Source organism: Astatotilapia calliptera, chromosome 17 (assembly GCF_964374335.1).
Source record: "Astatotilapia calliptera chromosome 17, fAstCal68.1, whole genome shotgun sequence".
In the NCBI taxonomy this organism is placed as follows: Eukaryota; Metazoa; Chordata; class Actinopteri; order Cichliformes; family Cichlidae; genus Astatotilapia; species Astatotilapia calliptera.
Window position 1 is genome coordinate 11,164,278 of NC_137438.1, and position 22,243 is coordinate 11,186,520.

A 22,243-nucleotide genomic window follows, 5' to 3' on the forward strand; every position below is an offset into this window, starting at 1 on the left:
TTTTTGCTACAAAAATAGTATGTTACGCCTTCCCAACTGATTCAACTAAAGACATTGAAACAAATGATGTGTTTTTGCAACAGGATGTTAGTAACAAAGTGCCTAAAGATTAAATTTAAAATTAGTTCTTCGCTAAGTTGTGTGTTCTGTCAAGAAAACATTGGTTCATCTCTTGATGCTAGAATGAGTCATAGGTCAGTCATAGGTTAAATCAGTGTGTTTTTCTGAAACAACAGAGCATAGTAAAGCATCCCAAAAAATACATGTTGCAAAATGTAATAAATTCCTTCTTCAGAAAGCTAAAGTTATAAATGTAAATGGTATTGTAATAAAAAAACATATTTATATTAAGCAGGGCTGTCAAACTCATTTAAAATTGTGGTTCAGGCACAGCCCACTCTCATCTTAAGTGGACCTGACCAGTGAAACTTCATGACAAATGTGTAAAATTACAAAAAATTGTTCTAACAGTTCATTATACAGACTGTCCTATAATAAACTTAAAGTTTTTGTTTATTTACCATGGACTCACTAGTAATGGAAAAACGGGGAACTTTCCTGTAATTTAATTGTTTATCTGTTAGTTGCAGTGGGACAGGCAGTTAAAAAAAAAATCTATGCACGCCTCCACATTTTTTTAAAGCTGTCCATTGGTCCAGATTTGGAGCCTTTGCCCGATCAATTCTGGCCCCTGAGCCTTACATTTGCCCTAAAGCTCAAATGACATATAATGTAATTTAATTTACCAAATGATGTATTCTTTATGAAAAAATGATACCGCCATTAAAGGATTACACTGCTATTTTAACTGTACTTAAAGACTGCTTTATAGTTTGTTTGTGTTTTTTTAATTCGAGCGTTACATTCACGCTGCGACTTGCGTCAGAAACTACTTCCGGTGTCCACGTAAGGTAGGCATCAGGCGTAAACAGTGTAAGTATCGTGCTATAGTAAGTGTATAGCATCTGGCAGGGCTAGTGTAGCCTCAGAACGGCTCCTACACTAATCTTATGTTTTATCCAGGGCAAAGACGTAATTGTTTTGTTGCGGTGTGCTCTGTCTTCGCCATGTTTTTTCACGCAGGATGTCTTCGTAGTTTGCTATGGACCGGCTGTCGAAGGTCATTCTCACTTGTTTGACTATAGCAACTAGCTGTCGATCTGAAAAATCACCCCCACACCAAATTTATAAAGAAATATTCCTCTGCTTGGTAACGTAAGCAAATAATACTACATGGGTGGACAACATTGCCCGCTCCCAGGAGCTCATAATTCTTGTTAATTCACTCCCGCATGCTGCATGCTTTACCGTCTGTCATCATAACTTCCCGTGATTTAACATGAAATTAATTTTAAATGACTTTCTCATTAACAAATACACCTATTCGCGGCCTCTTGATCAAAAGGATCCTTCTGAAAAATTCGGCATACTTAATATAAATTAACTTTACATTATTGCTTTAAATATCAGTCTTTATCCCCGGCGTGCCGGCTGTTATCAGCGTTAGCAAACGCTACCTATACAGTCTTAACTCGATTAAGCGGTGGTAGCTAGGCATAAGAAACGATAAAAATGGCACTAAAAGATATGCCGATTATAAAAGAAGGCGGTCACTTTTCATTTAACATACAGAGCCACGTTTTATGGAGCGTTGTTAGTTTGTTATTGCCGTGCCGCCGGCTCAGTGTTGCCAGATCCTGATGGTGTTTGGCTTGTCTTGCCCAGTGCCAATGAGAAGCGAGTGCAGTGCTAATCCTGGATTACCAAGCGCACGAACCTTACTGCAGTTTAAGACCAGCGGCACAAGTGAATATTAAAATTGACCTACAGTAAACATGGTTATAATCAGAGCAGCAGTTATCCTTCAGTTAGATCTTATTTTGATGGCTCTGATATGTCCTCTCTTCGTCTCTTCCTTTCATATCTTCAGCTTCGTCTATGGACCTCTGCCTGCTTCTTGTGTGTCAGTTAATTCCACTTGATTCACAAGATCAGCACTGGACCAGTTGCCTCAAACACTGCATTTTATAATCATGTGAGTGTGATTTTTCTTTTCCAGAATGGGGAATTTAACCTCCTCCCATCCAAGGGGTCTGTCCAGCACTGCCTGTTTACAGTACGTTCAGGTAAGACCTGCTACATACAAGCAGTTTGTTACTTTGCTGGGTATGGTAGCGTGCAGTGGGTCTTTGTGTAACTTGTTTTCAGTTGTGCAGGTCTCACAGGCTTATGTATTTTTTTATGGATACACAACCATGACATATTCTGTCTGATTCAATACATGTTTTACCTGAAGACTTTTGAATTAAACATATGTCATGCAGCACACCTAGAAGTGACATGTGTGAATACACGTGTTCACAAACAAATATAAATAAATCTGTGACAAGGCCCTGTAATGTTTCAGGGGTATGCCCATCTACTGTAGACTGCATGAAAATGGGTGTAAGGTCTGGGTCTGAAAAGTGAAGCCTTAAATCTGCATTCTTTTTAAGTGCCACCAGGGGGCGGTATGCGTGGCTACAGAAACTGAAGGTACTGCAGAAATTTATGAGGAAAACTGGCTCTAATTTAGTAAATTATGGTCATTCATCTTGTGCGGCTGCATTTTACATACTTGCCTCTAGTATAGGTGTTATATCGGTCCATTACACAGTAGTCAGTCAACAAATCTTTCCATTAAATGACCTGAGTGTGATTACAAAGTGCACAACTGCATGCATCAAGATGCCTTGAGGTTTTCTTGTGCACATCAGTTTTACACTTCTCCAGATCAGTCGCTCTGTGGTATCAGAGCATGTCATCTTGTCAGTGGCATGTTTAACTTTGAAGGCGGTCTGCTTATGAGTGGAGGTGACATCCTAAAATCCATTAAGACACCACCGACTCATCAATAATTAGAAATGTGTTTTAGCCACATGAAGAATGAGCAATCTTTTAGAAACTTCTTAACTTTAAAACAAAGTCTTGTGCATTCAAATTGACTGCATCCTTAAACTTAAAGGCCTTTGCATTCAGGTGTTCCAAACAGGCAAAAATTCAAATAAAACTGGTGGTTAATCAGAATTCTTTCTACATCTGTTGACTATATTCCAGCTAAAGCTATAGATCTGTGGTTACTGACGTTACCTCCTTTACCAGCTTACCCTAAAGTGAGTAGAGCAGACAACACTCTGGTGATGAATCATCAATCTGCTAGAAAGAATGCAAAGAGGAGGAGCCGTCGTCATGCTGGTGTAGAAATGTGCTTGTTGCCCTCAAAAAGGAAGCCGTGAAACTTCCACCATAATTCTGCAATTGGGTCTCTGCCCGAAGTGGAGATAAAATCCTTCTCGCCCTTCACCAACTTGATTCCTGCTATGCTGAAGCTGTTTCTGGACTCCACACTCATAACTAAGTATTCTAATTGTGTCTGCCCTTTCAGGATGTGGTGTCACAGAACTGTGTTGTGATATTTTCCAAGACCACCTGCCCATATTGTAAAATGGCCAAAAACGTCTTCAACGAAATTGGCGCAACCTACAAAGTGATCGAACTGGATGAGCACAATGATGGGCGGAGTCTGCAAGAGGCCCTAGCTCAGATGACTGGTGCCAGGACGGTAAGAAGGACCTCACCTTCGTGTGCTTTTTTTTTTTTTTTAAGTAGAAGAAGAATCAAAACACACATCTCTGACAGCTTGTTTGTTCTGGCAGCTCTGCCTTCAAGTTAAATTTAGGTGGAGTTAACAAGCATCTTTGTTGGGGTTGCAGCCAAGATTGAGGACTTTATAGGCGCTCAGAATAGCTGACTCTGAGTCAGGATGAATCCCCATAGCAAGTCCCATCTTTTTACATCATAGCCTTTGCTCTGTTGCTCTTTAGTCACTTTCCAATATGCGAGAGTTCTGAAAACATGGAAACGAGGAAGGCTGTCCGCACATGAACACTGTGCATTAAAACAATGAAGCTGAAAAACACATACATAGGCCGTCTGCTTTACCTTCAGGTGTATGCCACTGCAGCCTTGCTCATGTTCCCTGGCCTCAGCTTGAAAGCTGTGAAAGTTGATAATGAATTTTATAATTCAAAATAGGAGCATCTCGACTCAGGGTCGCTGTTAGGGTATGTATTTGTTTTGTTTTTTATCAGAGAAGCCACGCATGTCCTTGTGCTCGTACACGTTATCTGTGAAGTGTTATCGAACCAGATGTTTCAAAGCCCATGTAACTAATAAAGAACAGCACGTAATTTAAATCACCTTGATACTTTTATAGTCTAAATATTTAATCATTACATTTTCATGGCAAATTGAACAACATCTTGCTGCCCACCATCCACAAGGGGGCAGCAGCCCACATTTAGGGGCTCATCGATTTCAACAACTATGTCAAACTTGCAGCCCCTTGGCGTGAACTAGCACCTCCAAAAAGGCCAGTCTGGACCACTGGATCCAGTATTGCTGAGCATGAGGATGTATGCTGTCTTTTTCCTTTTAATTACAAAGTATCTACTCTTTCTGTAATTCCATCCATTTTCTGCTACTTGTCCAGGTCTGGGTTGTGGGGGCAGCAGTCTAAGCACAGATGCCCAGGCCACCATCTCCCCAGCCATCTCCTTCAGCTCTTGCAGCTGAGGCATTCCCAAGCCAGCCTAGAGAGATCTAATTTCTCAAGCATTGCCCAGGTCTGCCCCAGGGCCTCCTCCCGCTTGAAAAATGCCAAACAAACTCACTTAGAAGGCATTATAGTCAGGTGTCTGAACCACCTCAGGAGTAGTGGCTGTACTGTTAGTCCTTCCTGAATAACCAGGCTCCTCACCAGGGTCAGCGATAGGGCTGAACGATATATCGCATTTGCGATAATATCGCGACATGATCAAGTGCAATTTTCTAACCGCAAAGGCTGCGATTATACTCTGGACATGTCCAAATTCATGGGCTGCATCCTCCTGAGGCCGCATTTGTAGACCGATTACGACACAGCGACGCGCCGAAGGCTGTCCAAATTACTACCATATCCCAGAATTCATAGCGCGGCCCAGCCAAACTCCAGTTTCCAGCAATGGCGGCCGCTACTAAGTTTTAAAATTACTCATACTAATCTTTCTGGGTCACAAAATAAACTTTTAACATATTTTCAGGCGAGAAAGTAGTTGTGTAAACATCAAATATCTGCTCGGTTTATCAAGATATCCCATATTTGCAAAAGTGCTTCGACGTTTTCAGAGGCGTCTGCTACCCACCAGCTCGACAGCTAGCCGGGAGCTCGAGGGTTACTGATGCGGCCGAGAACGGCACAACTCCCGGCACATCATTTTCAGATCACCGCGGAGTTTTGCTGCTCGGGTTAAACGTAATATATAAGTCACTTAGACAACCTAAAAATGTTATTGTTGGGCTTTTTTCAGTGTTTTGTTTGTTCGTGAGTAAATCGGTTTGGCTGAGATTAAAGTTATTAGATTAGATAAAATAAAACTTTATTAATCCCCCGGGTGGGTTCCTCCTTGGTTTTCACACAGCTGACTAAACATCAAACAGAAAACTTATTAAACAGAAGTATGAGACAGTCGAGAATTTACACCAGTGTCTGGTTATATTTTAGATAGCAAGAAGCAGACGGCCGAGTTTATTAAACTCCACCGAGACAGCGGTGACGCTAATCAGAACTAGCCTTCTGATTAGCTAATCAGAAGGCTAGACCGTCCAATTTCACGCCTTTAAACTTTAAAGGCGTGTTTGTGTGTGTGTTTATACAATTGCTATTATGTTTGCACTTTATGTGTAATGTTACTGACTGCAGAGATCAGTAAGATGTGTGTATTTTTTATTTATTAGTTTTATTTATTTAATATTATTTTTTAATTGAATGACTGTCTAGTAGTTCACAGATGTCGAAAAACTGAGTGTGGTAAAGCCACTGATTTTGTTTATGTATATTTCTGCAATCTGCACATTGTACTGACTTTCATTTTAATGTTTACACCAGGGTTCCTTGCCAGCACTTTATGCTCAGATGTTTGTAAGCTAAAAATAAACTATTGTGTATGTTCAAATATACTGTTGTGATTGAAGAAGTTAAATAAAAATGTCAGTCATCAATTCATGCATCACCTCATGTCATCATAACAGAGGTCTGTCTTCCAGGAAAGAACAGTTTAAAATTAATGTAATATAGTATTGGCCATACTATATGATGTATTGCTTGTCTTTGTTTAATAATACAGAAGACAAAGACCTTAAAAAATAATCGCATATCGCATCGCAATCGCAATATTGGGGCAAAAAATCGCAATTAGATTATTTTCCATAATCGTTCAGCCCTAGTCAGCGAGCCCTTGGAGGTGGCCCATTTCCTCTACTTGTATTCTTTAGATCACTAGCTGCTCCTACTTTAAGTTGTAAAAATTCATTAACAGCTCACACAGCTGTCAAGTTGGGGCCAAGAAAGAACACAAACAAACCTGGAGCTACAAATAGACTGTGTGTGGGTCTTGAATGCAAGGACAGATTGGAGATGTGAGATGGCACATGAAACTTGGGGGAAAAAACCTAACCTAATCTGAAATCGTTGATCATTAGCAACTCATTCATAGCATGCTAAAGTCTGTATCCCCCTGACACCCTCCCCCCTCTTTTTTTCTCTGTTTAGGTCCCAAGAGTCTTTGTCAATGGCCATTGCATTGGGGGCGGGTCTGATACCAAACAGCTCCATCAGCAAGGAAAGCTGGTGCCTCTGATCGAGCAGTGTGCTTCCTGCTGTGCTGCCACAGGCTCTGAAGGCTCAGGCGCCAGACAGTTTGAGGCGGCCAAATGACTAACCGTTCTTACGGTTTTTATCAATGCACCACTTATCACATGTTTGCTTGAGCTCATGGTACAAGGTGTACATTGCTTGAGCATGACTATAGTATTTATGCATCAAAGTGCGGTGGATACTTGATGTAAAAATACATTTTCATCCAGGGATGTACATTATTATGATAATGATGATGATATTGTTTTTAATATTATTGTTATGGCCTCTGTGTAAAGCGTGGGATTGCTGTATTACTCGTACAGCACTTGTACATGTTTGTTTTATTGAACAATATTACACTTCACTGAACTGTGAACATCTTGATGTATTGATTCTACCTTAGCCGTTGGTTTTTATTTCAGGTAACTTTTCATATTTTGCAAGAGCAAAAGAGGTACACTTTGTAAAAATATGCAGAGTATTGTGCTGTTATTTGCATAAAATGTGAATAAATTTAGTAATTTGTGTATTTTTTTTGCAGTTGTCCTATTGCTTTCTACCACCCCTAAGCAGTCGCGGGGGATTGCTGCCCGTTCCTGGTTCTGCCAGGGGTTTCTTCCTGTTAAAAGGTTTTTTTTTCCTTCCTACTGTCCCCAAGTACTTGCTAAAAGAGGGGGTAATTGATTTTTGAGGTTTTCACTGTATTATTGTAGGGTATTTTCCTTATAGTAGAAAGTGCCTTGAGGCGACTGCTCTTATGATTTTTGCTATTTAAATAAAACACAATTGAACTGAAGTAGACTGATAAGAAATCCTGTTACAAATATACGCATTATGGACAATCTTTAGGTCACGCCAACATTAAGAAGTTCCTGAATCTTTGACTTTAGAGCTAGACATTGAATTCATTAAATTAGTAAATAATAATTACTACAAAAAATAGAGTGAATAATGATTTTCACATATTAAATATGAAGGAAATTCCGTTATAAAGTCGCAATGTGTCCCTTCTACAAAGGGCGCTCCATATGTCAATGCTTCACCTCACATGAGGGCGGGTACTGGTTGCCTTGCCGGGAGAAAGAGATTGTTTTTATTATTTCTATATTTGTTTTTATGCATTTATTTTTTTTAAACAATGTAGTCACGGATGTTGTTAATAGGATGTTAGTAATCGAATTTTTTTTTCTTCTTTGCCATTTACACCATTCCCGTGCGTTGTACGCTGTGAAACAAAACGCGCGCAACCATCGCGTCCACATTGCGCCGCATCACGGTGAGGTCATTGTCGTGCTGCGGTTAAATTAGCCTGGCTAACGGGAGCAGTGCACTGCTAAGCTATTAGCATTTCGTTTATGTGTGCTGTAGGCTGAATAAGTAACAGTGTGAAGGATGTCTGGAAGTGCAGGAGAGTGGTGTCTCATGGAGAGCGACCCCGGGGTTTTCACGGAGCTCATAAAAGGTTTCGGTGAGTGACTCGTAGGGTGACGCTAGCGGCTCATTGAATGTAACGTGGCTGTCTCGACAAGCTAGCTAGGTGGTTAACTGGATACAATAAAGCTAACAATAGCTTCCAAATTGCTACTTCTTACTTTTGTATTGCAACAGGAAAATTTTTTTACATACTGTGCATCTTTATTACACCTTAATGTTGAATGATTTGCTTGTAATAATTGGGTCGCTACTTTAATTGGGCGAGCTAAATAGCTAGCATTACTCAGCGTTCAAAACAACGCGCGTGAAAGCAACCCCTTTGACATGTGTCGTGCATTCTCAGCTGTCAGACTACAAATGCTTTCTCTCCGTTAGTTAATGGTTACTTGAACGGTAATTAGCAATGTAAATAAATGTTCGCTGCTTCACTTGTCATTGTCAGGCTACAGAGGAGCCCAGGTTGAAGAGATATGGAGTATGGAGCCAGAGAACTTTGAAAACTTGAAGTATGTTCATCTACACCTCTTATCTTGCATGCCTCTGCTAAAGACAGGTCTTTTTAATGTATGTGTTTTGTTACAGACCCGTTCACGGGTTGATTTTCCTGTTTAAGTGGCAGCCTGGTGAAGAGCCAGCAGGATCAATTGTCCAGGATTCAAGACTTGATCACATCTTCTTTGCCAAGCAGGTACTCTTAGCATTACAATTAATGTCCCTGTGTTCATTTAGATGCATTTGACTCACTATCTTCACTGCAGAAGCAATGCATTTTCCAGTTAGTTAGTGTTGGTGGCGCTTACCAGACGAGAAATGAAGTGGCTCTGCAAAAGGCTCTAGTTCATTCACATTGGAAAATGAGTGAGATAATAAATTGCAGCACATCTTACTTGGCTGGATAAATCTCACTAAGCCCACACCAAAGGATGCTGCTCCTCAGTGTAAAAAAAAAAAAAAAAAAAAAAAAAAAAAAAATATATATATATATATATATATATATATATATATATATATATATATATATATATATATATATATATATATATATATATATATATATATATCTATCTATCTTGAGATACCTGATCTGCAGAAAATGTTTAAAGTTATATTTTTTTGTTAAATGTTTATGTTCATTATGTTTATGATCAACATGCAGATCCCACTTCCAGTCTCGTGTCATAGTGTTTTTAATTGGTCTATTTATTTTGTGCCTCTCTGATCTGTGTGTTTCCAGGTCATTAACAACGCTTGTGCCACCCAGGCCATCATCAGTGTTTTGCTCAACTGCTCTCATCCTGACATGTTGCTCGGCGATACGCTGACGGAGTTCAGAGAGTTTTCACAGAGTTTTGATGCAGCTGTACGTCAATGGTATTTTTGTCTCAAATCCAAATTTAAAAAATAAATAAAAAAGGAAGGGGAAAAATCTAACCGAAAAATAGATTTCAAGACATTTTATTATTTTATACATTTTATGAGATGACTCAGCCATCTGTCCTTCAGATTGTCATGAGAACCATACTGACTCAGTATAGTTTGGTTTTTTTGTTGTTGTTTTAGGGTTGGTTTTTTTTATCGCATAAAGAGGAAAAAAGAAAACATTTTCAGCAGCATTGTAGTGTAGCGGTTAGCACTGTTGCCTCACAGCAAGCTAGTCCTAGGTTTGAACAGCCATCGTGCACCCAGGGCTTTTTGGTGTGGAGCTCTTTTTTCTGTGCAAGTTCTCCCCTGGCGCCCTGGTTTCCTCCCACAGTTCAAAGGCATGTGTGGGTTTGGGTCATGTGTGATTCTAAATTGGCAGTAAGTGGGAATGTGAGCGTAAATGATTGTCAGTCTTGTGACAGTCTGGTGACCTGTCCTGGGCATAGATAGCTTTTTAGCTAGCCTTTCACACTATGAGAGCCGGGATAAGCAAATATTTTTGTTGGGAAGCCTTAGCTACTCGAAGCACTTAAGACTACAAGCCACATTTTACCCATGTATACATCGGTTTGCACTCTAGACTCTGAGCGCTCACACCCATGCATGTCTGTGGATTGTGGGGGGAAAATGAATACCCAACCACACTGAGAAGATGCAGACTCCACAAAGAGAAATCCCAGCTAATCCACAGACTAGATTAGGAGTTATTCATGGACCACAGCAGTATTCTTGGGCAAGATTCATTTATTGGAGTCTTAGTGTTGGATAGAAAGAACATAGACAAGGGAAAGAAACACTTGTAGAATGAGACATGTTGTATAAAACACTCAAGTTGAGTATAAAAGTGCTACATAAGAACCAGTCCATTTACCATTTTAAAGATGTTAACTCATTAGCCTGTATCATTGTCAAAGTTCATGCATTTGTAACAAAGATCAGTTCAAAATTCAACGAGATCTGAGGATTATGTTTTTAATTGTATACGGACCTCGACCTCTATAGACAGACATGGGAAGGCTCGGCGGCTCCGCAATCATGTTGACACATTGTTCTAATGAACAGTAGCATCAGTCGGTTTATTATATGTACTATACGTTGGTAGCAGTCAGTAATATAATAATTTACTGTAATGACTTGTTAACAAGCTATTTAAACACATGATGAGAAAAGAATTAAGTGGTGTCTTGTGACGACCCGTAAAATCAGCATCTTCTCCTCTCCTCAGATGAAAGGTTTGGCTCTCAGCAACTCAGAAGTGATCCGACAAGTTCACAACAGCTTTGCCAGGTGAGGCTCTGCTCCTGTCATTTCCAGCTGGGGAAGATGAAAAATAAAAGAGATTGGTCGATTTGTTTGTCAGTGGACGAGTGTGCCTTTTTTGTAAGACGGGCAAATGTGAGAGTCACTTCTGTTCTGTCCTGCATCCTCGCTTGCTCGATAATTTGTGTATGAGGTTTTTTGTAATTGTGTTTTTTGCGTTTGCAGACAGCAAATGTTTGAATTTGATGCAAAGTCTTCGGCGAAGGACGAGGACGCATTCCACTTTGTGAGCTACGTTCCTGTAAATGGCAGGCTATATGAGCTGGACGGGCTTCGAGAGGGGCCGATCGACCTGGGTAAGCAGAAAAATGTCCTTTGTTATTTTTTTCATTATGGTTTTAATAGCTTAGTACAAACTGACAGTTTAATGTTTAAAGTCCCTCGGTGTGCAGCCCTGCTGTGCACAGCTGATTTTTGTCTTCTTGGCTGTGCTCCATTCCTCATAAAGCTGCCTGTTTTTTATGATGATGTAGAGTGCGTGCTTGGGGTTAGTGCAGGTGTCAGTGTATGCGCTATTATTATTATTTTTTTCCTGTTTTTTGTCACCAGGTGCATGCAACCAGGATGACTGGATCAGCGCAGTCCGCCCTGTGATTGAGAAAAGAATACAGAAGTAAACATTGTGTGTTGTACATGTATTTCACGAACGGCTTGCGTTAACCAGATACTTTGTAATTACACGTCATTGTTTCCTTCTTCAGGTACAGTGAGGGAGAGATCCGGTTCAACCTAATGGCCATCGTGTCTGACAGAAAAATGATATATGAGAGGAAAATTGCGGAGCTCCAGGCCCAGCTTACTGAGGTGAGAGGCAGTGAAAGGGGTTGAATCCAGTGAAGATGTGACAGAGAATCATTTTTTATTCTGTTGCTTTCTGCCTCTGAGGCAACCTGTATAATGCGTCAGCAGCTTTCAAAAGTTGGAGATCATAAAGCTCTGCTACACTGGAAGTGAAGAGAAAGAAAGAAATGAGGCAAGAAATGTTTTGTGGACTTCATCTATTCCTTTTTTCTTTTTTTTTCCCCATAAGTAATACGATGGGTCAGAGAGGGACTCGGTTGTCTGTCATGTTGATGGACAGGGTTGTAAAAATTCTGTTATCTCATTTAACTTAATAACATTGCAATTTCAAACCCAGCTGAACCAAAATAACATGTAGAACAGAGTCCGTTTATGGGGATATGTAACTGAAACAGACTGCACATGTGTCATGTTGTCAATACAACAGGCAAAAATGGACTGAAGCACGGTGCTTGCTTGAATATAAACAAATATAGCAGGGATGTTGCTGCAGAGGAAATTAGGGGTTGGCGGTATAAACGGTATACGGTAGAAACGATATAAATTTGGCCAATGGTAGAGATTTTTACTATACCACTCTACCGCGATTAGGGATGGGTATTGATAAGATTTTAACGATTCCGATTCCATTTTCGATTCTGTTTAACGATTCGATTCCTTATCGATTCTCTTATCGATTCTTTTTTTTTTTTTAAAGGAGAACACTAAAGTCGATTAGCTTAGAACTGTGTTTTATATCTTCTCTTTGAACAAGATAGAAATTTAGGAGTAACATGGCCTTACAAACCCAACAGTGAGATCTTAAGAGATCCAGCCTACGGCTCTTCAATGGGGTGTCACAGGGTCCCCAGGAAAAAAAATGTATATGTAAAATAATAAAATAAATATTCTCCTGTAGCAATAACAAAGTTTAACATAAATTATTCTGTAGCAATTACACAAGAATATCCAGTAATGTCCTGCCTACAATTAAACACATTCACTTACCAAAGTGAAATCGGGGGCATCTGCTGTGGCAAATGGGTGCAAGCCTTTGACCACAAACTTGGTCACTGCTCGGTGACATTCGTCTACGCTACCGTAGCAGTCTACGCTACCGGTAGACTGCAGCGAGAACTGCCAGCATCTGAGCCAGACTCTGTCTCTCTCATCATGGTTATCTAAATGCAACGCACAGTAATAGCAGGTTTTGTAATAAGGTAAATCGCGCTAGCATAATATGCAATGCTAATTGATTAGTTACCTGCAGTATTAACGGGAGAGGACGTGGAAACGCTACCGCTGCTGCTGGGTTGAGCTTCGCTAGTCCGGAGCGGATCAAAAACACGACATTCGTTGAAAGCAATCGCGTGTTTTTTGAGCAAATGCTTTTGCATGTTCGTAGTGTTTCCTCCCTTTGATGAAATCTCTACTTTGCAAGTATTGCACGTTGCCCTCTTGTCATCCTTTCTCATAAAGTGTAACCAAACTTTTGAGCGTTTGTGCCGCTCAGGCGCCGTGTTTCCTACTGGGTAAAAGACGCTACTCAACGTGATGACGTCATTCGGGGCGAATCGTTTTTAAAAGTGGCAAACGATTCCAAGGAATTGAAACAGTGGGAACCGGTTCTCAACAAGAACCGGTTTTCGATACCCATCCCTAACCGCGATAGCGCATGTTGATGGTGTCATCAAGCTGCGCCTGTTTTGGTCGAAAGCATCGCAGCGGCTGCAAACAACATCATCTGCAAATTATGCCGGGCGACAGTCATAGCAAAGACACAAAGCACTTTTGGAATATGAGGAAAGCCAAAAACTGCGCTTCCTCCACTTCCCTACCATTGATTCATTAATGCTGAATTCTCTTGCAGCCGCTCTATTCCCGTGTTGTTGCAGTATATTAATGACTAACCTCGTTTTTTTGGATGGATTATCTCAGTTGTTCTCCTGACTGAAGTTTGGTCCGTTTATAGCCCCTAACCACCAGAAACCCTCACGTTTACTTTTATCGAGTGGAAAAAACTTAGCGTTCATCCTCCAGCTTCACTGTGCTAATGTTATGCTAACATAGCTGTGTCGCTAGCGATCACGTAGGACATCATTATATACCATCTAGCCCAACTTCAGTAACCCTACAAATGTCACTGCTTAGTTTTCTGTCTTCATTTATGTTGGAAGTGATAGCAGAGCTGTACGTCTTAATTTTTTCAAATATCTCTCAGTCAGAACATGGCATACAGTGGGGCAAAAAAGTATTTAGTCAGCCACCGATTGTGCAAGTTCCCCCACTTAAAATGATGACAGAGGTCAGTAATTTGCACCAGAGGTACACGTCAACTGTGAGAGACAGAATGTGAAAAAAAAATCCATGAATCCACATGGTAGGATTTGTAAAGAATTTATTCGTAAATTAGGGTGGAAAATAAGTATTTGGTTACCTCAAACAAGGAAAATCTCTGGCTCTCACAGACCTGTAACGTCTTCTGTAAGAAGCTTTTCTGCCCCCCACTCGTTACCTGTATGAATGGCACCTGTTTGAACTCATCATCTGTATAAAAGACACCTGTCCACAGCCTCAAACAGTCAGACTCCAAACGCCGCCATGGCCAAGACCAAAGAGCTTTCGAAGGACACCAGGAAAAGTATTGTAGACCTGCACCAGACTGGGAAGAGTGAATCTACAATAGGCAAGCAGCTTGGTGTGAAAAAATCAACTGTGGGAGCAATCATCAGAAAATGGAAGACATACAAGACCACTGATAATCTCCCTCGATCTGGGGCTCCACGCAAGATCTCATCCCGTGGGGTCAAAATGATCATGAGAACGGTGAGCAAAGATCCCAGAACCACACGGGGGGACCTGGTGAATGACCTGCAGAGAGCTGGGACCAAAGTAACAAAGGTCACCATCAGTAACACACTACAACGGCAGGGAACCAAATCCCGCAGTGCCAGACGTGTTCCGCTGCTGAAGCCAGTGCATGTCCAGGCCCGTCTGAAGTTTGCCAGAGAGCACATGGATGATACAGCAGAGGATTGGGAGAATGTCATGTGGTCAGATGAAACCAAAGTAGAACTTTTTGGTATAAACTCAACTCGTCGTGTTTGGAGGAAGAAGAATACTGAGTTGCATCCCAAGAACACCATACCTACTGTGAAGCATGGGGGTGGAAACATCATGCTATGTGGCTGTTTTTCTGCCAAGGGGACAGGACGACTGAGCCGTGTTAAGGACAGAATGAATGGGGCCATGTATCGTGAGATTTTGAGCCAAAACCTCCTTCCATCAGTGAGAACTTTGAAGATGAAACGAGGCTGGGTCTTCCAACATGACAGTGATCCAAAACACACCGCCCGGGCAACAAAGGAGTGGCTCCGTAAGAAGCATTTGAAAGTCCTGGAGTGGCCTAGCCAGTCTCCAGACCTCAACCCCATAGAAAATCTGTGGCGGGAGTTGAAAGTCCGTGTTGCTCGGCGACAGCCCCAAAACATCACTGCTCTCGAGAAGATCTGCATGGAGGAATGGGCCAAAATACCAGCTACTGTGTGTGCAAACCTGGTAAAGACCTATAGTAAACGTTTGACCTCTGTTATTGCCAACAAAGGTTATGTTACAAAGTATTGAGTTGTATTTTTGTTATTGACCAAATACTTATTTTCCACCCTGATTTACGAATAAATTCTTTACAAATCCTACCATGTGGATTCATGGATTTTTTTTTCACATTCTGTCTCTCACAGTTGAAGTGTACCTCTGGTGCAAATTACTGACCTCTGTCATCATTTTAGGTGGGGGAACTTGCACAATCGGTGGCTGACTAAATACTTTTTTGCCCCACTGTATCATGTTTAGGTGGAAACTAGCGAGCTAACTTCTAACTCCGTTGAATTGAATAAATTCTGTTTTCATGGATGCCTGGATGTTAAACTTAATTGTTACACCTGGTAAAGCAGCAACGCTGATAATTTGATTAAAGATGAAATAATTTAGACAGTTTTTAACTCTCATTGATGCCCCAGTGTTCGTTTTACTGTGGGACCTGAAGCAGATGGAGTTTTGGACCCAGATTACTTCACAAGGCTCCTGACAACGACAGCCATAATGCTCCGACAATCCATCAGGTGGTGCAGCTTCGTAGCTTACCAAAGTTGTACTAAAACATTTTTGACAGATTTTTGAGTGCTGTGTACCACATAAAATCAGTTTGAGGTCAGTAAGAACAACCAGAATTCACACATAAGGCACACTGTCGATTTTTGAGAAAATTAAAGGATTTTAAATGTGCCTTATAGTGTGTAAAATACGTTATAGAGAAGAAAATAATATATCGCGATATATATCGTTACCGCACATGCTTCAAATTATACCATGATAGGGGTTTTAGGCCATATCCCCCAGCCCTAGAGGAAATTCATTTGTCCCTCTTGTTTCAAAACAGCTGCCAAATGACCTCGAGAGAGGTTCCGAGCTCCATCTGAACCAACTTTCAAATGTACACTTCAAGTTTGAACTACAAAACATTCAAAGCAGGGTATACTTTATTATTATTATTATTATTAGTCCTTTATTTATACAGGTAAAAAATGTCATTGAGATTAAAAATCTCCTTTTCAAGAGAGACCTGGCTTCATGGCAACGAAAGTCAAAATACACATACCACATAAGTATATAACATTTAAAACAAATACAATATCCCATACCCATTTATATTCTTAATGCGGGAACGTTCTATAGATGTCCAAACGTTTGTATGGGCTAGCAACTACCTGTGAAACAAACGTAAATTCTCAGTCTTCTCAAACAGGAAACAGACTTTTGTTGCTCCGCCTCGGTGGAAAAGCTACATGTTTAAAAGCTTTTTAAAAAACTCACTTTTTATATGAACAAATAAATTGAGATAAATGTGTAACTGTACATACTTGTGATTAATTTCAAACTGAATTTCTGTTATTACTGTGGCCGACCTGCAGTACCATCATGTCCCACCAGGGGCCCCCAACGCACACCTTAAATCAGTGCTGAAATGATGGGAGTGAAGTACTGAAAACGTTTTACCTTTTGAATGAATATACAAGCAGAACGGCTGTAGAGGGGGAGAAACAACCCTGTTAGGGTTACTGTGAAACAGAAGCTCTGCGGGCCACTTTGAGGCCCATCTATGTATTAGTACATAACGACAGCCTAACAGCTTTTTAAAATGGTAAAAGGAAAAGAAGCAAGCCGCTCTGAATTAAATTTAGGCTAAAGTCCGGCTGCGGATCTCTCCGTTCACTGCTAAGTTCTCCCTTCTTCTGTGTCACTTTTCCTTTTTTGGATGTGGAGCCCAAAGCTTGGGGAACGGAGCTTTTTGCCATTTATGTGTATACAGCTGTGCTCCCCACCACTGTCGAGGTTCAGGAAAGTTGAGACGATAAGGCAGGTGATGCAAACATTCACTTTTGTATCTATATAAGCTCGACATCAGTCATCATCAATGATGAATAAAAATGAAATGCCCACTGTTCATTTTCATATTCGTCTATTTTTTTTTTTCTTTGCCCCCCATTATTAATTCAAAACCACAGTGAGCCACTGAAGATGAGCAGAGAGCACCATGTGGCTCTGGCTGTGGTTCAAGACTCCTTTTAGCTGTCAGTATTTATGCTCATTGGTTCAGGATCAGAGATTGCATCAAAAAGACAAGCGTGGAAAAGTTTTACATCGGCTGCTGGCTTACACGAGTAAAAACTAAAAGTTAACCCAACTTTTCAAACAACACAAGAACTGCATATCATCTTACAGTAATGGATACTCTGCTGAACATAACTGGCCTTTTCTCATTCCTTCTGTTTAATAGTGAGACAGTTCCTTTTTTTTAGTCTCTCTGCACAGAAATTTATTTTCTTAAAGCTTTTGAAGGCAAACATTTGTAGGAACTTGTTTCAGAAAAGGAGTTTAAGACTGTCTACGGCTGATCTTTACGCTCTGACACTGGTTGAAATGTCAAACCTTATTCCACTGCTTGATAACGTATATTAGATAAAATATTGAGTTTACATGACCTGACATGAGTGAAAGATTTCATATTTATGAAATCAATGGGATTTCATGTATATGAAAGGGGCTGCACAGATACATGAGCCAAACATGGATATCAGCTTATCAGCAAATTGCCTGACATTTATTTATCTGTTCACATTCAGTTAATGATTGGAAGTTTCACAAAATCTGTGATTTGTAAATGGTTAAGGATTTTAAGTCCCCGCTCCCCCCTTTTTAAGAGAGAGAATCTTTGAACTTCAAATTAAAATGAAAGAGTTGGAACAAATACAACTTGGCACCTTTTGCACTGTTAGAAAGCGGCCTGTTTGTTGCTGTTTAGCTGACCGTTATTTAAATACATTTCAGGCTAGGGCTGTGGGATATGGCCAAAATCCCGATATAAGACATCTATCATCCCGATAACGATATAAATCACAAAAATTTAACATTTTCTGTAAATTCTGTGAATCTCGGGCAGCTCGACGTGTGTGAAGTGTTTCCAGCTGGGCGTCGTGTACCTGGAGTCGAGTGTTTTAACCGATGCATGAAACGATACATTTTTAGACACGTTTGAGTCTAAGGTTTATTTTTTTAGCACCTGACGGCTATTTTATGCTTCTCATCCGTAAACATTCTGCAAACTCTTTCACGTGATTCAGTTTATTTTGAAAAGTCTCAACAGGATCTTGAGCTTTATTGTGAAAGGTTTATGTGGAAAACAAACAAGCGGACACGCGATGATGGTTTTACCATCGTTGTTGCTAACGACAACGCATAAAAACAGGCGCTTGTCTGTCTGTAGTGTGGTTATATTAAATATAAGAGAAAGAGAGAACTTTAAGAAATTAATATAACCACTACAGTGACCATCAAAACAATGAAAAATATATTGCTGTAAACAGTTTATTTTGCGACACCACAAAACAAACGATGGCGTAAAATGAAACGATAGACGTTTTTATATCGTCATCCGATATATATCGTTATATGAACAGCCCTAGTTCAGGCTGGTCCTGCTGACTGATCAGAATAGCAGGGCGTAGGTTTGAGCTGTTTTTATTTGGGGTTTCAAAGTGGGGCCTGCCAGAGAAGAGCAGGTGTCTTAAGAGAGTGATGAAAGAAAGCTGGCCTCTCTCTGATTGAAAGCTTTAGGCCGTTGCCATGGTCCTGTGCACTGTTATGGGATGTTGCTGTAACTAACCACACCTAACATTCACAAAAGTTTTCTCAATGATGGGTGGAAGAATGTAAAAATGACTAAACATATTGTTCACTGCAGCTCATTATCTAGTGTCTTGCTTCTGTTAAGACTAATAAAATCGTTGCCTGTGTTATATTTCCATATCTTGGTGATTAAAGCCGTTTGCAGAGGTTTAGCTGCTGCGTGCGTTTCATCTACTTATCATCACCGTTTGTTCTGAGTGCAAGTATTCAGTGAGTGGACGGAAACCTTCTCCCGCCTTCTGTTTCCAGGATGAACCAATGGACACAGACCAGAGCAGCACGTTCCTCAGCTCCATCCAGTCAGAGATTGCCAAGTACCAGCTCCTTATTGAAGAAGAAAATCAGAAACTAAAAAGATATAAGGTGGGTCTCTTCTTCAGTAATAATTTCATAATGTTGCATGTGACGTGTCTTACAGAAAGCCGGTCCATGAAGAAGTAATTCTCCTTCCAGAAAGATTGGTGGATGCGGATTTTTTATTATTATTTTTCTTTCTTACAGATTGAAAATATTCGACGAAAGCACAACTACCTTCCTTTCATCATGGAGCTGTTGAAGACGCTGGCTGAGTACCAGCAGTTAATACCTTTGGTGGAGAAGGTAATTCCCCCCCCACTTTCTCCAGCTTTCCACAGCCCTGTTTACTTTGAGCAGGCGAGTGTTCTCAGAAGACTCGAGTACTTTGACATTTTAAAACATTGTTCTTTTAACAAGCACATTATTTTAATTAATAAGCCGAGTGCTGCCAGCAGGTAGCTTTTATGAGCATTGGAGGAGTGATAATGAAATACCTTTTCTTAATGTGAAGGGTCTCTGTGAATTAAGAATTCCCTTTTGAGATTTTGGTGAGGGCATTTCTTTAAGAACACGCTGATTAGTGAAACTGTGTAGAAAGCCAGACTGTAATTGGCTTTTGTGTCCACTAGGGGGCAAACTTGATTTGAAAAGTAGGCGCTGTCTTTGAGTGAAGTAATTTCTGTTTATTAATACAGGACCTTTTCATGGGAAATAACTTTTCATTTCATTAATTGATTCCAACTGGACAACAAAAACAGAAAATAAATGTGTTTATTAATCTATTTGTAACTAGAGCATATGAGTTTAATTGTTGTGACTATGATAGTTTAATGGGAAATAACCAGAGGAATTATACAAAGAAATTACATTTGAAATGAGAAGGTCCTCCGTTGCTATTAATAAAAATGTCTCTGGGTTTGTTTCCCCAGGCGAAAGAGAAACAGAGTGCCAAAAAAGCCCAGGAGGCCAAGTGAACAAGAGCACACTATGATTTATACACACACACGTCCATCCTAAACCCTACAGTCACCCCCCCCCCCCCCCCCCTCCCACACACACACACACACACACACACACACTGTACCTGTCACATATGTATTAATGACCGAAGATGGTCTGCAGCACACTCTCACCATGGCAACCCATTAAACCATCCAGGACTGCCCTTCGGGTGTAGCCAAAAGACTGTCTGGCAAGGAAAAAAAGAAAAATCATGTGTCCATCAGCTCTAATGCATGCTCGAAGGAAAGCTGTTATCAAATGATGTTCTGTCTTATTTTCATAATAAAAATGTCTAGATATTTGCGGACTGCTTGCTTTTATGGACCTGTATTATGCGTTCCCCTGATGTTTAGATGTGTCTGCAGATAGTTTACCCATCAGTGCTGTGTAGCTAAATTTCTACTAGTGGATCTTTGGCTCCATCTGGTGGTGTAGCGTTGAAATAGCAGGGCATGTATTTACTGTACTTCTTGAAGGCCGTGTATCAAGACTATTTTTTTCCAGGCTTTGTCATTTAATTAACATGGTGGCACACTCGTACTACAGCTGTTTTTCTAAAAGAGCTCCTACTTAAGCAATCAGACATTCAGATCTTTGTTTTAGAGCTGGACCTGATGGGAGGACACAATCAAGCCGCCAGGTCCTTATAAGTGCATCATCAACAATGGACTGGAAATTTAATGACGTCTGTGTGGCTTTTGGATACATTCCCATTGCAGTGTTTTGATGTTTTTTAACACTGAAGGCAAAGGATCTTCTCTTAATTTGTCAAGTAAATCAAATTCGAGACGGCGGTGTACAGAAATTGGCTGCTCTAGAACAGTGTGTGCGTCTAAAGGCCTGTGCAGACTGACGTATATGCAGAGTGCTGACCAAAGTAGGACGTGGCCCGTTTCTAAATTTGGATCCAGTATTTACACACCTTTTGAGTACTCCTTGGATCTGATCCCAGTAGTCTGTTGCCATGATCGTCCATAGCAACAAATGAGAACCCACAGGTTTTACTACCAGTTTAGAGAGAGAGAGGCAAAGACAGTTTTATTTTCTTGCATCAAGCCATGTGGATCAGCAAAGGTGTTCACTATGATGACATACCAGTTTTGCGTTTGTGAATACCAACACCCTGTGCTTTTTTTTGGACTATCTGCTGTTGTGCACACCAATTGCCATTGTTTTTTTTTCACGCCTATTGTATCCTTTATTTGGCTGTTGTCACAAAAATGAGTGTGATGATGTGGTAGATGGATGCAGATGTTAGATAAAAGAATTAAGATTCTAAAAATAGCCAGGCATCTACGTAATGGAATGTGTGCTGGGTAAGTCTACTTTAAAGGTCAAGGCAAGTTTATTTGCACAGCTCATTATCACATATGATTCCTCAAAGGTCTTCAGAGGCCTGAAGCGATGACGGTTCCATAATCAGACATGGAGAAAATGTGTGGCAGAATAACATCAGCACTAGGACACAATTCACTTTTTTGTATTCCCTTACTGTTAAATTTCTCGGTTGCTTTCTTTTTGTTCAGCCAGCATTTCAAAACCCAAAAGAACTCGATTTCACAGTGACGCACAAGCATTGAGAAACAGGAACCATCGAATGTTTGGCATTGTTTGTTGACTAAGATTAGGAAGATTCATAGGTTTTCATGATAAATCTTTGGGGGGCAAATAGACACTCTGGAAGAAATACTTCTTCTAGATGTCTTTTCTCCTTTGACAACTAGATGTGCAAACTGTATAAAAAGTCTAGCAGTGCTTTGGAGAGGTATCTATGGGCTAAACACAAAGCATTAGTTTACTTTGTTTTGGGGGGATTATTTGTTTTCATTGAGCATTAACCTTCAGCTCACTCTTCAAACCAAGTGAAAGAAAGCAGCTTTCATCTGTTGTGGTGAAGAGAGCTAAAAATGAAAGCCAAGCATTGAAATTAAAGCTATTTACTGTAAATTTGTGTTTCTACCCTCACGTATGTGGGCAGGAACTGTAGAAAGTCACCAACAGAAAACAGTCACAGATGCCAGAGGCGGA

The 22,243-nt window shown here is 40.4% G+C and overlaps 2 protein-coding genes across 10 annotated transcripts; both read left to right on the forward strand.

Moving 5' to 3' along the window:
• The first annotated feature begins 860 nt into the window (after positions 1-860).
• On the forward strand, positions 861-7,244 carry glrx2 (glutaredoxin 2). Of its 9 annotated transcripts, none has more exons than XM_080291935.1 (5): positions 891-933; positions 1,084-1,120; positions 2,060-2,126; positions 3,425-3,601; positions 6,629-7,244. In XM_080291935.1, the coding sequence occupies exons 3-5, from the start codon at positions 2,061-2,063 to the stop codon at positions 6,791-6,793; spliced, it is 408 nt and encodes a 135-aa protein (XP_080148061.1). In that variant the 5' UTR covers positions 891-933; positions 1,084-1,120; position 2,060; the 3' UTR covers positions 6,794-7,244. The 9 variants fall into 9 exon arrangements, with proteins under 9 accessions (XP_026004037.1, XP_026004034.1, XP_080148061.1 ...); XM_080291934.1 differs by having other exon boundaries at positions 898-933; positions 1,024-1,120; XM_080291933.1 differs by having other exon boundaries at positions 906-933; positions 1,024-1,215.
• Positions 7,245-7,977: 733 nt separating this feature from the next.
• Positions 7,978-20,517, forward strand: uchl5 (ubiquitin carboxyl-terminal hydrolase L5). The gene is made up of 11 exons (XM_026147234.2): positions 7,978-8,183; positions 8,592-8,655; positions 8,732-8,837; positions 9,384-9,509; positions 10,797-10,858; positions 11,057-11,187; positions 11,441-11,504; positions 11,593-11,695; positions 19,166-19,279; positions 19,418-19,516; positions 20,143-20,517. Exons 1-11 carry the CDS (start codon positions 8,108-8,110, stop codon positions 20,185-20,187), a joined length of 990 nt encoding a protein of 329 aa, XP_026003019.2. The 5' UTR covers positions 7,978-8,107; the 3' UTR covers positions 20,188-20,517.
• Positions 20,518-22,243: the final 1,726 nt, after the last annotated feature.

Excerpts from the sequence above, each read along its gene's own strand:
- glrx2 (XM_026148246.2), top strand. The coding sequence starts at position 1,836 with ATGGTTATAATCAGAGCAGCAGTTATCCTTCAGTTAGATCTTATTTTG. Across the intron at positions 2,127-3,424 it reads CCTGTTTACAGTACGTTCAG|GATGTGGTGTCACAGAACTG; the intron begins GTAAGACCTGCT and ends CTGCCCTTTCAG. Across the intron at positions 3,602-6,628 it reads AGATGACTGGTGCCAGGACG|GTCCCAAGAGTCTTTGTCAA; the intron begins GTAAGAAGGACC and ends TTCTCTGTTTAG.
- uchl5 (XM_026147234.2), top strand. The coding sequence starts at position 8,108 with ATGTCTGGAAGTGCAGGAGAGTGGTGTCTCATGGAGAGCGACCCCGGG. Across the intron at positions 8,184-8,591 it reads GGAGCTCATAAAAGGTTTCG|GCTACAGAGGAGCCCAGGTT; the intron begins GTGAGTGACTCG and ends TGTCATTGTCAG. Across the intron at positions 11,696-19,165 it reads TCCAGGCCCAGCTTACTGAG|GATGAACCAATGGACACAGA; the intron begins GTGAGAGGCAGT and ends TTCTGTTTCCAG.